The sequence below is a fragment of the Pholcus phalangioides genome, unplaced genomic scaffold (assembly GCF_987345545.1).
Source record: "Pholcus phalangioides strain wild (caught in Gottingen) unplaced genomic scaffold, Ppha-v1.0 ptg000032l_1, whole genome shotgun sequence".
NCBI classification, from domain to species: domain Eukaryota; kingdom Metazoa; phylum Arthropoda; class Arachnida; order Araneae; family Pholcidae; genus Pholcus; species Pholcus phalangioides.
Window position 1 is genome coordinate 3471348 of NW_028301622.1, and position 19396 is coordinate 3490743.

At 36.5% G+C, this 19396-nt stretch overlaps 1 protein-coding gene across 4 annotated transcripts in view; it reads right to left on the reverse strand.

Annotated features, from left to right (window-relative positions):
• The window catches only part of how (protein held out wings), a 38078-nt gene that overhangs the window by 16573 nt on the left and 2109 nt on the right, over window positions 1-19396 (reverse strand). For all 4 annotated transcript variants that reach the window (XM_089253212.1, XM_089253213.1, XM_089253210.1 and 1 more), the window contains exon 2: window positions 1709-1842. In XM_089253212.1, coding sequence (XP_089109338.1) covers window positions 1709-1842 — 134 coding nt within the window. The remainder of the gene's footprint in view (window positions 1-1708; window positions 1843-19396) is intronic.

The following is a 19396-nucleotide window of genomic DNA, read 5'->3' on the forward strand; positions in this document are numbered from 1 at the left end:
AATCACGACTTTAGTAAATATTATAAATTCAAATAAGTATCGTTAAAAAACATAGGACAAATGTATACGAAAATTACAATGCCCCGTAATACGGTACACAAGTGGTCCGTCAGATTGTTGCAGACATTTTACTAGTCGTTTTCAGAAAGATCACTCAATTAGATGATTAATAAAATTCAGTTAGATACATTGCCCGGTAAAGTTGTTTACTGCATTGCACATTGTCTTACATACGACAGCAATAGCTTCTTTAGCGCTTTCTGTGATAGAGTGATTATATTAGCCAGAACTCACTGGCGATGTAATTGAACAGTGGTAAAGACAGTTTATGCTCTGCACACTATTGTTTAGACAAAGTGAGAGAACAAGGAAAAAAAAAAATGTTCAAATTATTGTGTATTCCTTCAAGAAAAAAACACGTCAAGTTCTATAAGCAGAAAAATATATTCCAAATAGACATAAAAGAAAAGCCTGCCTATCATTTTCAGGCAAATGTTAGTCACTAGCAAACACATAATCGCCATTTTCATTTTTTTACCAGCAGGGTTTAAGCTGGATAAAAAATTCCTTTCGCAAAAAAGTGAAAATGAGGGAAAGCTTTAGCAAAATGCTACAATGCTAATATAATGATTGATGGTTGGATGTCTACTCGTTTCGTATCTCCTGTATACATTTTTGCAAAAGTGGCTACTACTTTTCTCATTCTACGATTTTCTTTCACATTTTTTGCAAAATGTGACTGTAGCTTAAAGCCTGTTTACTAGTAAAACAGGCAAAAAAAAACACTGATTTCAAGGAAGAATACACTGAAAGACTCTGAATACACTGAATTTTGTAAGCAGGAGTAACAAAAAATTCAAATGTTGTATCCAGGAAATGCCAACATTATCAATATAGTAAAAAAAGTTAAATTCATAAAAAATTTGTCATACTAAGCGGGAAAACATACATACAGAGTCGATTCCACTTATATCTAACCTTTAATGGACTATAGGCCTACATAATTATAAGTACTTTTCTGTTTTGCTCTTTTCCTGATCCATGGCCTGTGTTAAAACGACTTTTGTCAAAGATAAGAAGTTTTTTGTATCAAACTGTTTTCCTGAGTGAGATCAAGTACAACTCAAGTGTTTCTCTGATGCCCAATAAAATTCTGAAATGAACCCCTTCGTCCCCCATGTGATCACCTTTAGCCAATAATGGCAGCCCTAAATGGAAAATACCTTCAGGTGAGGTACTTGATAGCATCTCTGGTGCGCTTTTTATATTTTAGGATCAGCTAAGAAATTGTCCATTAATTTTTTTTTTTTTAAATTGCAAAACGTAAAAGTACAGTGAAACTTAAGACGGAAACCTGTCTAATATGGACAACTGTCTTGAACAGAATCAAAAGCTAGTCTGATGATTAGGACTTGATGTGCAGCTTTATAAAAAGGAAATCTATATAAATCAGATTATCATTTCAGGTCTTGCCATTCTTTTCATACAGGTTCCACTGTATATCCCACAACTCCAGCATGTCCCCTATACATGAGAGGTTCTTTGAGATTAATTTGGGGACATTCCTGGCTTTCCCTTTCCCCACTGTGCTGTCCTCAAACTTCAATTCTGTTATACATAAAAAAAATTAATACCAATGCAAATTTTTAATTGTCCTGGCAACCGGGGATTTGTCAAAAGCTCTGTACTAATACAAAACAAAACTTACATCTGGGTGGTCTTTAACAGGAACATAAACTTTCTCTGAGCGAGAAATGACTGGTCCATCTGGATCCGGTAATAATAAAGGCTCCTTTTTAATGCCATTTATTTGAAACAAGGAGTTGCGAACTTTGTTGATTTCTATTAACAGAGAAATGGAAGAACATGTTAGAATCAAGAAAAAAATTTCAAGTGTTATATACACACACACCATATATTTGTAATTTCCATTTAGGCCATTGCGATTGTACATCAATTGATCTATTTTGATTAAAATTCACAAACAATAATGCAGAAAAAATATATATAAAATAGTAATTCCTTAATTTAGAACACTGAAATTTGATTAGATGGAGTTCTACGAAAGCAAACCTAAGTGACATGCACACCATGGCACCCCACATCCTGGAGCAGGGCCCCCAGACCAACTTTTCATAAGCACCTTGAATTAATGGCGTGGAGAAACAAAAAAATGAGAATCATCCAAGGCCTCGAGGTGGAGCCCTGTTAGTTTCCCCCCCCCTTTGTGGGGGCCACATTGCACACCAGGTGTTGACAAATCAAACTTGAGCATCAATCAAACTACTTGTGAGCCAAGAATGGATTTTTCTCAAGGAAAAAATGGTCCTAAATAACTTTTTTTTTTCACCTGTACTGAGACTTATGACCACTTCCCGTACTGGAAGATACACTGTTGTGAAATCGAAAAAAAATATTCATCCATTCTTCTCAAGGAAAGTTTGTAAGTGAAAATTTTGGTCTGCAATGCAATTTTTCTAGTTGCTATAGCAAACTGGTGCTTAGAATTCATCAAGCTCTGATGTACACCACCTACCACAGCACACCTACTTATAAGCAGTACTGTAATTTCATTCGTATAGTTCACGCGTGATGATTTTGATGCTCTAAAAATAAATATTTCTGTATAATATGCAGTAGAATGTTTTATCCGCAGGCGGAAATTTTGTTGATTTTAATAAAGAAAGATCTTTAATCTGCAACAGCATATAATTCATGAATAAAATATTGCAAAGAGAATGGCTCAATTCATGAACATCGTACATGAAAATAAGTGATTCTGAACAGTGATTTCTCCCCTACGCTGCATCAGTGCAAGGAAACAAGGAAAAAAGATGTGTAAGTTAGAGGTGTATAAGCTATAAGCAAATAGAATTATTTACCTCTATATTTGATGAGTACAGAAAATTGTCTTATAATTGAGATTAATTAGCATATAACTGAGGGTATGCACAAGATCAACCTGTACTAACCTTTCAATTTGAAATGAGACAAAACAAGGTATAAAAAAAACAGGTGTAAGAAAGACTCTCTAACTTGAGATATACAATTACTAAATTGTTCATCTATAATTTTGGCCTTTAAGAAAGTATTTTTCATTGTTTTTCGAGCTACTTTGTCCTAGGCAGCTCTCACTCATTGACTTACTTCTGCATGTGATGCTTTTCACATACAACCACCTTTCTAAGTCATGTTTTCTGTTCACCATCCATTTCTTTCATATTCTAATTTTGTTTGAGCCACGTGGATCAGTAAGTCAAATGACAAATTGTATATTACAAGTGGCCCATTTGCCAAAAAAAGTTAACGTGAGTGCCACCCCAGTTGAGCAACTGGATAGTACTGTGTAGCACTCATCTGTACCTATACCATCTGTATATACCATATCTTTGAAAACAAACATTGTCTGTGCGTTTAGAATTCAACCCATCTCTATTCCCACTACTAGGGGGGAAAAAATTAAGACAAGCTTAACATGTAATTTGTGGATTACAACACGTAGATAATTTTTGATTGGGACATTTCGTATTTGTCTGTAAATATTTTTCCTTCATCAATAGTGAAAACTCCATAAATGTTTTACTAGGTTGAGATCAAGGCTCTGGGCAGATCTCAATCATTTTCCACCCAATTTTTATACATTTGCATAACAACTGTATTCTATGACACTGTAGTCTATAGTATGTTATGCACTGCTGCAGTGTGGGGATGACAGCATTGTCTAGAACAGAAGTTTTCAACTTTTTATGAGTCAAGCTCACCATTTGTACCCAGAATTAGGAAATGAACACCAATAGGCCAACTATCACATATGGTAGTCTTATTTTAAGACTATCATATGTGAGTACCATATACTATCTATTCATAGAACAAATTTCTTGAATGTGGTTTAATTGGAACATGGATGAGGACTTCATGAGCAGAAAATCTGGTAGGAACATTGAACACTCAAGTGCGCTGTCGTAGATTAGTCAAATGCACTCAAAAACCTAGCAACCTCATTGTCTGTGTGTATCTTGCAGCAGCAAAACTTTTTGTTCAACGAAACATCTATTTGTTTAAAAAAAGCAGTATAGGTAACTGCGATTTGCTATAGCGATAATACTGACATTACACACCGATCAAAGATGGCGGATATGTCAGCCTGGTCAGTGCAGTGTTTCAACCTAGGCCATACAGTTCCCTTGGATCCTGGGATGTTCTGGGTGGGGGAGCACAGCTGAAAATCAAATTGACAGGAAGCCATGACAAGTGACTAAGATGCCACAATGAGCAAAGACAAAATAGAAAGAATCCGCACAACAAAGTTAAGATCCCCTGCCATAGACCCCAAGCTTCCCACAGCATATAAATGCAGATGTCGCGCCAAAGCTGTTGACAGGTAGCCTACATAGCACTGCCAACGCATAAGATTGTTTTGAACCTTCGGAAGCCGATGGCCCGGTTGATTTCTTTTTGTGAGTGAAACGCCAATCATGCAAATGGGAAATAAATGGGCGGGGGCGGGAGAGAGGAATGAAAGTGAATTTTTTATTTAAATCAAAAAAAGTTGATACAGGTAATTTCAACGGATTGATCGAATGCAATATTATATAGAAGTTCCGAAAATTTCATGAATTATCACATTTGGCTTGCGGCCCCCCCCCCATATACGCCTGCGGCACAGCGACAATTTTTTTTTTAGGACCTTTGCAAGTGTAACAATTCCTTCAAAATTGCGATTCCCAAAGGATGTGCCACGAGATTTCAGGGAGATTTATCTAGCTGAATGTAATATCGGGGCTGTAATTATCACAAAAAGTGGGAGGCGAATTTTTATGGTGCCGCCGAAAAGCCTAGAGATCGGCAAGCGGTATCGCGAAATGTCAAATAAGAACCAAGCTGCCATGAACGCAAGTTTTCGAAAATCCTGCTGTAAAATCTATAATAGTCACGTCACAGCTCTTAATAACGCACTTCAAACGACCAAAGTTCTTTTCCGCTAAATCCGGAGGGTTGCTAATATATATATATATATATATATATATATATATATATATATATATATATATATATATATATATATATATGATCTAAGTGAAAGGGTATCTCATGGTATAGGACTTCAAATTCCGTTTGTTACATCCGTGCCGAGTTCGCAATAGCGGGTGCAGTAGTACACGTGAATAGTCAGTAATTTTAATTATTACAATTAGTTAAAATCCCTGACGCTGCACAGCGTCAAATACTCAACATTTCGGAATGGTATGAATAAAAAAATTCATTCCACGGCGATACACTTTTACGCGGTAATTACCGGAATATCTTAATGATGCATCTTTTTCCTTTTGTCAAGGTTATGGGGATGATTCATTTTTCCTCCTCTACAAATGATTCTTCCAATAAAAAAGCAATATTTTTAGTACCTAAAAGATTAATATTCAGAAATTGCAAAGGGAACCAAATAATTTGATTATCGACGTCACTTCCAATTATAATCAGTTTCCTCTCCCCCGTTCGATCTCAACACCAAGATAACCTAAATTGGCAACAATGGCCAGAGCTACACACCCTATGCAAGAAGAGTTAAAAACGTGACCGAGTCACGGAGGAGTAATTGTCTCAAAAATTAGCAACACACAACAGGTGCAAAATTAAATATAAAATTAATAAAAATGCGATACATATATAGATGGCCCTAATAGAGCCGCACCTTCCAGATTACATCGCATAAAATGTTTCGGGCGTGATACGAATCGTAATTCGGTACTGGTCAAGGGCAAACTCGGCGCTTCCCTCAACGATTCATGAAGATTAAAATGGGCTGGTGCTATTTCTCCGAGATTATAAATCTCACGACCTCAAGTACTTGATAACCTAGGAGTGCAATAATGCACCAGAGTATGTTCAAGTTCAAATGAATAGCCGATATTTTCCACGCGATCGATATAGCACATCAGTTTTATAAAAAGATCTGGATCCTTTTGATTCCCGAGGGTGTGCTGCTGCTGCTACTACTATATACAGTACATGCACCTCGCAAACATTTCTTAGAAATTTCCCAAACGCATTGGTACATGTTTAGTCTTCAAGAAATACTACCATCTGTCTTTCATAGTAGAAATGAAAGTTGCATATGCCTAAATTTCTGTCTACTTTCTGTGGATAAACTTTTAAAATTGGAGAAAAACCATTCATACCTCGAAGTAGGAAAATCAGATTTTTTTTAAAATTAAAATTGAGAAATCTCTGGACTAAATTTATACGAACATTCTATTATATCAGTCTTTTTTCGCATCAAGAATTAAATTTATGCGTGGAATATTCACGAAATCAGCTAGTTTTTCACTTCCGAAGGTAGATCGTAGGCACCACCTTACACACACATGCACCAGGATATGAAAAAATCTGATTTTCTTTATTAGAATTAACTTATTGCTTATTAAAAACCAATTTTGTTAATCATTAAAAACGCATATTTTTTCACCGTCCTTATCTCAAATTTAATTCAGAGTTAATGGATAAACTAACAAACGAGCAAGAAATATGAAAGATCGTTGAGCCTGAATTAACTTCATGGATTAACATTTTTCTTGTAGAGTGCTTTTATTCACGAGGACCCCTCCCCCTTTAAAATGAATGCCTGGTGGCAATTCAGTATCATATATGGTGCAAGTTTCTTGATTCACTCCATGTACAACTACAGGGTCATTCAGCATCAACTTAATGGAAAACATTGTTGAAAGGATTGTTTCTGGTGCAACTGATGGTTTCATTTAATGTGTTTCGGACTTGCATGATGTTAATATAACCAGTTACTCCTATGTCTATGGTCGGGGGTCACTTGTGATCTGCCAAAATGATACACATACATATTTATTTAAAAATATTCATAACGGTTGGGTCGCAATAAATTTCTTGAAAAGAAATTTTGAGTTCTTAGATTTCAAATAGCATTGAAATTAACAGAAACGGATTATAACAAAGGTATCTTCCGGAATTTTGAAAATATTTTTTTGCATCAAGAAATAAATTTTCGGTCGTCTGCCCCTCCCCCCACCCCCGCGAGTATATCTGATCCCAATGTGCGTTAGGAGGGAGGCAGAACTGACGAAATTTCGCTGACAAAGAGGGGGGGTCAAAAATGGCTAAAAATCTGATATCTTAATACTTGAACGGCCCCTAACTTGAGGAATCTGCTTCATAGGCTGCTCTATTAAAAAAAAAATCGATCAACTAAATCGGAATGTGTTTGATGCCAACTAGAAGACACTGTTGCTAAGTTCCAGAAGAAAGCAATTAAAAACCATTGTCAGTGGTATTATATGGTACAAAGTGGTTTAGCTCTGAACCATCTCTACCATATATTTTCAGAAAATTCTTCCGGAATTTACTCAAGGACGCAATCCTGCAACAATAACAAATCAATTCTTCAAACTGAATATTATGGGATAAAACCTATAAATAAACGCAAAGCTTTACCTATGATCCATTCCAGAATCAAAGAAGGAAATGTTATCATTCGTAAACGTCACATACATACGTGTCTGTTCACAATGTATAAAAGAAAAAAAACATCAGACTTGTTACTTCGAAGGTCAACGGATTTAATTGAAAAACTTACTATTACAAGGCAGCATAACGCCATTCACCCTCTTCTAAAACAAGGTCTTGCATTACATTCCTAGTTATGATGTCAACCGTTGTAAATGGTATACTTGGAGGTTATTTAATTTTCATTGTGCAATCTTGCGTGATACAAGAACTTGATGCCAATTCATAGCATAGTTGACATAACAAGATTCGTGGCGTGCACATGGCGATAAAAAACAATCAAAACTATGTACATCGATAAAATCAAATATATTTTCAAAACACTACATTGAAAATGTTGACTCTTAAATTTCGTCGAGACGTTCCTTGTAAACCCCTTCCATTTCAATACGATAGTGTAGATCTCGCACAAGCTTTTGAACATGAATTATGCTCTATAAAGAAGAACTGCACGGTTTGTTTGATCCATATTATGTGTGGTTTCTTAACCCCCCCTCCCGTGTATACTTGAAATATGCATGTGGCCAAAACCCATTATACCAATTTCCTCGAAGTTTTGGTATTTTAGAAAGTGCATCTTTTAGTATCATTTCAGTACAAAATACTGATATATAAGTGAGGGCTTTACAAATAGCCAAGTCATTTCGACTAAAAAAAACAGTATTAAAAGACTTCCTCGATTTGTCAAGCCTTGATCTATAAATGCACACAATACTTTTATCTAGAAAGTTAATTCCTTGTCAGTGTCATTTTTCGAGAGTTGTTGGAATTTTACGTGTTCATTGGTTTAAGGTAGAATAATTCAACTTTACTGAACAATATTTTCTATTTGAAGGCAACGTTAAATATCGAGGCATACTGCATATATTTTACCCTTAACTATGTATGTATATTAAAAAATCATTTTAGCTAATTTTAAAACCTACTCTTAGTAAAATTGATGTGTTGATATATTGTTTCAATAAAAATATACTAACAGCACCAATTTAAATCAGGTTTGTAAAAAATTTCAATACTTTTTTTTATGAGGGTGAGCCAGAGGGTAAACCGTAGAATGGTACCAAAAAAAATGCTTAGTGATACTTATGTGTGTACTACGTCTCTTAGACGTATAGGTACCATTATAGCAGCGGCTCTCAACCGCGGAAACTTTAGGAAAATAAAATGAATCAGTAAATTTTATAGTAAGTAAATAAGAGGCCTGCAAAGTTCTGCCATATAACTTATGTACAAAAAAGTGCTCCTCGAGTCAAACAGGGCTCCGCCATAGAAATTATATACTGAAAAGGGCTCCACGAGTCAAAAAAAAGGTTGAGAACCGCTCCGGGTTAACCGGAGGTCCTTTAAAAGCTTCGGGCAGTGTTATCCGAAAATGATTTTGAAGAGTAATTTCACTCCTATCTAAAACTTTTAGAGAATAGTTTTGCAAAAAGAGGTATTTTTGTGAAAAACAGAAATAACTATTAAAAATAATTAACTTTGCAGTATTTTCACTCAACGAAATTTGGAAATTTGAAGCGTGAATTAGATGCGTATTAGCAATCATTGGCTTCGGGGATCTGTTAAGTTTGTATAAGAAAAGAATCCGCTAAAGGTCTTGTTCTCAAGGGTATAAGAGCCATACTGCCGATCGTAAAAAAATTTGCATGGTTTGATTTCACTGTTTCCAAATTCAGCTCAAAGCATCTTTGAGCAATACTAGCGAACGCTTATGTTTCGAAAAACATGGGAAGACGGGCTGTATTATTATTGGCCGATTTCAAAAGAAAGCTAGAGATACTGTCCGCATTCCGCTGCAGAGATAATATGCGTGTCTAGGCACGCAACAACCCGCGAATGTCAAAACGAAAAGGGAAAGGAAATTATTGGAAAAGCCGTAGTTAGTATGCGGCCATAAAAAAAAACAGTGAGTCACTTGCGCAAAAAAAAAAAATGTAAAGGGGAAAAAAATAAATGCGTACTACGAAAACAGACATCTCCGTAAACATAAGTCTGCTTCCATCTTGGGACTCAAGAAGAAAAAAAAAATTCTCACAACTTGAGAAAAAAATACACTGGAGCTTCTCCTTCGACTTGAGTGAAGTAATACAAGCATTGAGAAAATACAAAATACCGTATTCCCTGAAAAATACTGCAACTTTCCAAATATTCGAAGCTCAATTGTATCGCAAAAAGCTAGGAAGCCGACAGTTAGCATGGTAAATAACGTCTGTCGATGTCTCGTGAACTTAACTTTCACTCTGGATTGAACTAAATGTACATTGTATATATAAAACATAGTACATCATAACTGGCTTTTAAGCGAGTATTAATATTGAAGGGCAGTTCGTTTACCAACTTTTCTCTTCCGGCTCTTTTGCCCTAGTGGGAATGTATCCGCGGCTTTCGTGAATAGTTTAAGAACCGCTTTATAGCATTGAATAGGCACACATTATTAAGGTCAGCTTCCTCCACGGCGTCACCGACAATTGTTGGCGGCACCCCGAAGAGCTGCGACGAATGCTTCGAACACCACTGTTGTAAAGCTTGGCAATTATCAGGTCACCGTGGTGACTAAAAATTTAGTATTGATGGCTATGATTTCTGTGTGATTACAAAAGTTTCTAATCCCCGAAATAAGTTTACATAGGAACAATACTAGGTAACCTGAAATTCCTTTATAACGAAGTGATTCTTCCGGTCTCTTGGCTTTCGTTATAACGGGATTCGACTAACTTTGTCAAATGATTAAACCATCGAAAAAATAAGAGTTTTTCTATCTTAATAAATTTGTGCTTTCAAAATGCTTTTTGAAGGTTGGTAACTAAGAATTCCCTGGGAAAAAATTGTTCTTCCACCAAACCCGTTGTACTCCTCCTTCAAAGATCAATCCTGCAAACCCAAAAACACAAATGGAATAAAAGGATGAGAAGTTTGCTTCAAGATAAGAGTAATTGTCATGAACGAATTTAGCACGATAGACGAGGCGCCTCCGCATATTTGCTTGCAAGTTGAAGCATTTTTTTCAGCAAATACAGCCGTTCGTAACTTGGCTTAGCCACAAAACCTATAGCACACTCATACATTTATTAAGACAAAAGCAGTCTTGTTTTTTCATGAGATGTTCTAAGCAGAGATTCCCAAACTTACATTCTCAGAACCCTTGCGAGTTGAATTGGAATATTAATACAGGAAAACCACGTTGTAACAAGCTTCAAGGGACCAAAAATTTTGTTCCATATCGGTAATAATGGTACATCCTATATATTGCACAATAAATTTCTTCGTTATATCCGGGGTTTCGTGCTCCTTTCTTTCTCCGTGCTCTTGTTCGATGATGGATACGCTCTGGACGCGACCTCAAAGTTCTAAGGGATCGGCGTACTGGTTGGAGATCAAAACCCAATTCCTCTGATCGATATTTTATCCCACGGTACCATGAACTGGTCTAATGGCACACTAGAGCAGTATCAACCTTTTTCTGTCCAGAAGGTGGGTGATCATCCCTCCAAGAGCCGAATTATATAGGAAAAATAGGCATAAAATATGGGACAATCTAACGAATCTACACAATAAATCTCTACCAACACATCGCGCTCGCTCGGTGCCTACTCTTAACTACACTGAAGAGTTCAGTGAGCTTCCTTCACTGTGGGTTTTATGCATGGCTGTATCAACATCATATGTCCTCGGGCAAAGTGATGTTCTGGGGCTCCCATACTTAACTGGAAGTAACAGCTTACATATTTACATTTGAAAAGCACTGGTCCAAATCTCATTATCTGATTGCGTAGCGCCCCCCCCCCCCCATGGATATGAGACACCGAGTCATGTACTATTTTGCCATCTAAGCAGATTTGACACAAGTCACTTTAAAATTACACGATGACGAATTTGTAAATAGCATTTCGTCAACACGATACTCTGGCTTTTTGACTTATTATAATTTGCCTCCGTTGTTTCCTCATAAACTAAAAGAAAGAGATTAAAATTTTGGAAGGTGGCAAAATTTAAAGAGCGAGACTGAAATGCGAGCAACTAAATTTTTTGAGAAAAGTGAAATAACATTTCGCCATCTGAGCACAGAAATGATCTTGGCCCTACAGCTCTGAAGGATTCTGAAAGTAGTCATATCTTTTCCGACCACATTTCACTTGAAAGCTGCACATTTCAGCTCTTTTCTCTGTCTTCCCCCCCCCCATCTGATTTTCATTCGTGGCCCCTTAGAATATCCCAGGACCGCAAAGGGGTCCTGCGGCCCCCAGGTTGAGAACCACTTTCACTACCACGGCATATCTTATGAGAAACACTAAGTCTGTAGCCCTTTTCTTTCAATTAAGATATCGCAAATTGGACCAAACAATTCATTCGCGCGTCCAATTTTTCCCCCTCCTAAAAAACGCGAGGTTTCAGAAGTGTAATCCAAAAATGGTTTCAGAAATGTTCATATCAAGCTCAACTACATTTGGATGTACTTTATAATGCATCGGGTGAACACTTAATAAATCAAACGGAAGTGTTGTGATTCATCACTTCGTCCAATCTCCTGCGGTTTCATGACGAATGTGGATCAATAAGCGAATAACGGAAACTAAAAAAAAACATTCCTATGTGGACGAGATTTGCGTTTCCGCCATTATCTTTCAAAGCAACATTTCTTTGAGAAATTACTAAGAAAATATTCATCTTGAAAAACATTCCATAAAACCACCAAACAGATCATTATTTTTTATTTATTCTTGCTCACGTATGACGTGTGAGCATAAAACACCGGGTCATTAGCACATAGCGGAGAGAGAAACGCTCGACTCGTCTTTTTTTTTTCCTTTTCCTTCCAATTAATTAATGGTTGCGGAAGTCTATGTCAATACAATGAGGAGGACTGAAGTGCGTAAAACAACGCGACAATCGACAAACACGAGCGGTATCGGGAACAAAAAAAAGAAAAACCCTTTCTGCAACAAACCTTTCTGTTTAAGTTTGAAAAAATACTTCCTCCACATTCGAACCTAACGAAAGTTCTCATCGACAGCGTCAACGCATACAACATTTACCGCGAATTTTTGGGTCCTAAAATTATCACCACGTGTTCGAACAAATTATGAGCTATGAAGCTGATATTGGGGCCTGACAAATTCAGGTGCCACGGCCCACCATAGCGTCTAAAAAATTAACAAATTTATACCCGCATAAATTGGGGGGGGGGGGTTTATGTTCTCGAAAAGTCGAAACATTCTGGACCCTTTTTATTTTCGAAGAAAATTCAGAGCTTGACAAACCAAAAAAGGCATTGGCCAAATCGCTTAGAAGCTAAGTTGCCATCAGGCTCAAATTTGATAATCACCCATAGAAAAGTTTTGGCACCAACACAGATTTGTTAGCCGTCATACCCTGCTATAAGCAAACAGGAAGAGGGAGGATTAACAGGTTAAGTCAGGGGTTCTCAACTTTTTTTCACACGCGGCGCCCCTTCCCCTATTCAATGCTCATTCGCGAGCTCCACCGGCTCCAGAGTTGTTGTAAAAGAGAATACAGTATTTCCAAAAAAAACCTTTGTCAGGGTCACTGCTTCGCGGCACCTCTAACAAAGGTTGGAGGCTCAACAAGGCACCGCAGCGCACAGTTTGAGAACTCCCGGGTTAAGTGCATGATGTTGTGGTAGTACCGCTTCGTTTTCCTACTTTGAGTGTATAAAAATCGGTGGCGTTTCAGTAGATAAAACCTCTCAACTAAATGTCCATTTTCATTCTGAATTTTCCAAACAAAATAGGGATTAGATGTTCTTTCAGCCAGCAACAAAAGAACATTCTTGTTACTCAGAAAATAAATGTTCGTTGTCTTCGTCGGGAATTGAACCCTGGTCCTCTTGCAATCAGGGCAAGTGCACCAACCAATATTCCACAGAAAACTATTTCCTTATTATAACACGCATATGTGAACTCGATGAGTGGATATTACACTTGGAATCGAATTAAAGATTAGGATGCATTTCGAAGACGTCGTAACAAGCTTTACGACCAATCTTAATTGGAACAAACAGGAGATTTCTATTCCTACACAAGCAACGTAGATCCTACTTGCACAATTCCTTTGAAAATCTATCAAGTGGTTAGTCCGACATCCATTAAACTGCACTACTCCGGTCCTGAGCGATTGTTCGTTTGCCTTTCGCGATTGAAAGACATACGACCCTGAACGACGCCTCTCCAAGGTGGACGCCTACTATATAAACACGGTCAGAACATAAACTCGACTGGATCTTATAGCTGCCAACACAATAAATTCTGTTCACCATTTGGTGGCGGGGAAGTGGAAGAAGCGATGAACGACGAATGGAGGGTGGGGTTTCACACTGGGATATAAGGAATGTTACTTATGAACGAAACAATGGAATGTACCTTCACCTATCTCATCAGTGTGTTGATCGTTAATACACGCGATCGTGCAAAACATTTTTTCTTTCTTCCCCCCCCCCCCTCTTTGAATGAACCCCCTGCGGGCAAACAGGTCCGTAACGACCTTGGCCGGTTCGCAATGAATGTCACACACACTGGGAGAAGAAATAGCCTAACACCAAAACCAATTTTTTTTCTTCAGATGGGTTTTTGTTCCTTTGAAACGCTTCGTAATTTTTTCGACAGTTCTACAACGTCCAATTCAAACAATTCCGTATTGGAAATTTATGCATACAAAGTGAGCAAGAAGCTGTTATTGAGATTAGTTTATTTCAAAAGAATAAAATTATTCATATCGCTAATTCAAGTGATTGACTAGTCAGTTATTGTCATCTAGTCAGTAATGGCATTTCACAAATCCAGGGGTTTTGCCTTGCTGCTACGATTTTTTCAAAATTTTGAAACCATAAATTCACTAAAAAATCAAATTAAAGAGCCTTGGGGGGGAGAGGAGCAGCAGAAAATGCTGGCCCTTGGGGATGTCTTCAGGACCGGATCTTGAATCCTGCGAACTTGAATCCGCAGAAGGCGTCAACAGAAGAGGGGAAACCTAGGGCACCAACTGGCAGGGGAAGATTTTATTTTAATCACCAAAATATTATTCTCTTACACTTGAAAATGTCCAGAATCAGCATTAGGTCTCACTGACGCAGAGGCTCTTAAAATAAAAAAAGTCATTCAAACCAATTCTTAGGGACACTCTTCTTTACCCACTAATAAATTAGAGTATCCAGAAATAACAGTCGTTAAAAATTTATGAAAAAAATTTATTTAAATTTAGCCATGTTAAGGGATAGGCAAATCCGGCAAGGCATTTTGCCTGTTTCAGCACTTAATATTTATACTTGACACTCGCAACATGTGTGTTCCTTATATTTTGGTATTTTATTTTCAACTTGAACAAGCACTGATACTCTGAATAATTTTTTTATCAATTGCATTTTTATTTTATTTTGCGTTTCTCGCTCTTTATTTCATTAATTTTATGTGTTTGTGTGTGTGTGGGGGGGGGGGGGGGACAACCGATTTCCAATTTGTCTGTTTTGCTAGAGCACAAGTTGCATTCTCGAAACAAAGTCCTCAGGTGAAGCATTATTGTAGCGATGTTGCAACCACAAAATTTGGAGATATTGCTTACTTTTTCTCCCTTATGATCAAATCTTTATTCTGGTTACCTAATGCCAGGAGACATTTTTACATATTTTGCAACACTGATAAAAAATTAAGCATGTTAAAAACATGTGCTTTTCAGAAATAATAGGTCTCTGAACTGAAACACGTTGGTAAAGTAAAAATAATTTTCAATTATATATTTCCCGCAAAAGAAAATATTCAGGAGTAGGACATTCAATAAAAACATTCTCCCTATTTTTCCTGAATAAATGAAATTTGTGAATTTACAACTCTGATTTAAAATGAGGTTCAAGTGAGGGCTACATTCTTCACCTTCTCGACATAAAATTTGATAAGTGGCAACTGGCATTATACGACTTCAAAAGTCATTAATGAAAAAAAATCTTGAGAAAATTTCCATTTGGCTATAAACTATTGATAAAAAAATATTTTAAAATTGTGAAAAAGATGAAATATGAAAGTATACTGGCCCTAAAAATATACCGAAAAAAATATGTTTTAGGATAGAAAATTTTAAAATTTGAAAAATGCACTGGGGACAGCCAAGAGGACATTTTCTCGTTAAGAAAATCTGCTGATGAAAAAATTAAAAGCAGCAGCAATTTTTTAGAAACGAATATAAATAGAAAATGACAAAAAGGTTCTGTACCAAATATATTTAATAAGGAAATATTACTCTTTGGTCTAGCCTTCACTTTATAGATGCAAGAGGTCTGCGGCCTTCCTTTCATAGATACAGGTGGGAGGAGGTCCAAGAAAAGCAAGAGGATGGATACCAGGGCCCATGGCCTTCATGTTATGGATACAAGTAATCCAAAAAGAAAAGCGTTAAGAGCCCCCTACACTAGGAAATGTGGGAGAACAGCAGCACTGTGGTTTTAGGCTGTGTTTATTTACAATGGAAGTTAAAGGAGATGAGACATTTGCAAAACATTGAAGATAGAATTTTCGTCTGGAGCATCAACAAATACAAACTGAAATTGTGTAATAAAAGATATTTCCCCCAATGTAATTCAAAATTCCAAAGTGACTAATAAGAAGTTTTCGTTCTAAAATGTTTTGAGGTACAACTGTAATGGATAATTTATTAATTCTTTTAAACATTAAAACCACTTTTGTTCAGGTTTCATATCTATTTATGTACTAAAAACCCCAATATAAATGCATAGATATCTCAAAAAAAACAAATCAGAGGGGTATTTTTGGTTTTGTCGCCTGTGGGCAGCATGAATTTTGCTGCCCCATCTCCCATTCTTGTCTAACGTCTTAACTACTTTCCTCAAATTTGCCATTTTGTGCTATAACCTGCTTAGCCTCCCTATCTTATGCATACAGCTTAGAGACGGCGTACTCCTGCAAGTACACTCTCTAAAGTCCCTTTTTTAGTCACTCGCATGCTTGCATACTGTTTTGGTCACTCACATACTGGTACATGCACTAAGGTTACTCACTGACATGGTCTGTAGCACTGTCTGGTCATTAAGATGCTTGCCCCATGCTATTGTCACTCTTTGGTTCACTCAGACCTTGTTCCTTGCTGTCTGGGCAGAGGTGAATTTATTGAAAGTCATGCCGCCCTTTTCCCATTCCACTAATTTTCTTGGCCACTCATTCCTCAAATTTGCTGCCCTGAACTATAGCTCAGTAAGCCCCCCCCCCTCCCCCCGTAAATATACCACAGCCTGCAGATTGGGAAAAATTAAGGTATGATCTAAATTTCTTTGAAAGGAAGTAGATTATATTGTCTTTCGAGTAAAATGGTCCAGAATTTTTCCCTCCACTCTCTCGGGAGTTTGCAACCCCTTTTTCATATTAGTTGACAAGCTAATTCCAAAAACTTTGTATCAGACTCTAATCGAATAATCACATTAGTTTAGGTGCCAATACCAAAATTCTGGTTACCATGAGCCTATGATTTATCATGGTCTGCATATATATATCTTTTATATTTCTTTAAATCTATAAAGGATATCCCAGCAAGGTGACTGGGAGGAAAATAAATGCCCATAAAATATGAATGTCAAATATACCTAAAAAAATAAACAACCAAAAATATAACTTCACGGAAAAAAAACCAAGGATATAACAATACATTGCCTGTAAAAAAAATTATAGATGCCTACACCTAAGTACGAACAGTTCAATCCAGGACTTGAGATTGAGAAAAAAATATAAGCACAAACCAAATATTTTAGGAACCCAGCAGGGTTTAAGCTACGGTCGAATTTTTCTCAAAATGTGAAAGAAACCCATAGAAAGTAATAGTCACTTTTGTAAAAATGCATACAGGAGGTATGAAACGAGTAGACTTCCATCCATCAATCATTACATCAGCATCGTAGCATTTTGCTAAAGCTTTTCCTTCCATTTTCACTTTTTTGTGAAAGGAATTTTTTTATCCAGCTTAAACCCTGGAACCAAGTGTATTTCTTTTGCTAGAAAACTTTAGGTGCTACTTCTAAGTTTTAGTCACCATGGCAATCTGGCAGATATCAAGCCCTGGCTTGATCAATTAATATGATCATATGGAATATAAATATTGCATTTGATTGACATGTCAATTGATAGAATTTGTGATGCCCAAGAATAAACTACATGCGTGGGTTTGCTTTAACCAATATTGAAAAGACCGCCCTCCATGTTAATACCATCTCACACAATTATTTTGAGAAACCAAATCAATCACATAAAATGAAGGACAACTGTATTTTCTACTTTTCACAACACTGTTAGAGAAAAATTCCCCTGGAATTGTCCTTCACCAAAACACTCATTGACCGTACCACATTATCGTCAATATTCTATCCACCCTATTGAAAATTTGAAACTCTTCAACCATAACATCTGCAGTTTTAAAACATTAAAACAAATTATATGTATCTTCATAACTCAAGCCCTGTATACCAATGAGGAAGCTTCTCCTCCCTCAATCCAAGTCCTCCAAAGCAGAATATGCTGAAAAATGTGACAAGTCATAAAAAAAAATGACCCTGTCACAGAACAAGCATTCTTGTGAAAACTCATCAGTAGAAAACACCATTGTGGGAATTTTTACAGCAGAACATTTCCAGTCAAGTTTAGCTTGCTGCAGAAAAATGTAAAATATTGTCTATATATAGCCTTGGGATATATCCTTTTGCAGACAGCCTCCAAACTGTACAGCAAACTCCAGTCCAAAACGAACTAAGCCTCAGAAAAACAGAAGTATCACTTGAGAACACAAAAAAGAACTTTTTAAGAATAAAACAATATTCCTATGCAACATGACTTAACAAATAGATGCAATTAGTTTAATTTGACTTTTTATTAGATCCCCAAAACAGAATATGCCGAAATCAATGGCATACGCCGCAGAACAATCTGGAAGAATTTTAAGAAAAATATAGAAAGCATTATGGGAATTTATACTTCAGAACATTCCGTCAACCAAGGGCTTGTTGCAGAACAATGCAAAACATCTTGCTTCAGGCTGCTATTACACTTTGGCAGGAAAAAACTGACTACACAAATTGTGTGATATTTAAAAGCAAACCTCGGAATTACATCACCCTTGGAGACTAGTAAAAAATGACTTCATAAGCAGGATGACTAAACCAAAGCACAAGAAATTTAATAAACACTTAAAAACCGAGCCAAGTATGATATTTTGCTAAAAAAAAGTCTTACAAAATATTTTCTCTTACTCTTTCTATGTTAACCCATCAAGCGGCATTGATGAGATATCTCACCTCCATAGAGATCTATTATTTTAACATTGTATACAAAATAGCTTTGCTTATCAATGTTACAAAATAGTAACATTGGAAAAAGTGTTCCATTGAAAAAGTTGATTTTTCAATGGAACACTTTTTCCCTATACCCACTGTTTGCATCAACTGAAAATCAGAAGAAAGCCTACTTCATTAAAAAATATATTGCATTTAGAAGGGGGTTGGAGATTTCTACCGCATAAAAGGTAAAAAGAAATAGCATAATGAAATTAGAAAAATTTTATGTTGCCCTTCAGGCCGGCATTACACTGTAAAAGTTTTAGAAAAACTATTTTATCAAACTTGAAAAATTCAACCAATGCACATACTGGTTACATGTACTCGAATGTAACTAATTTTGAGAAAAATGTTCCAAAATCAAACAAACTGATTGGCGAGACTCGTACAAGGGTCACAGGGGACTGCCTTCCCCAAGACAATAAATTAAACATTTTCAATCTTTGTAAAAATGATTGTCTCAAACTAAAACAGCTTACAATGCAGCAATTATAAATTGTTAAACCCGCTTTCAAATGCCATATATTT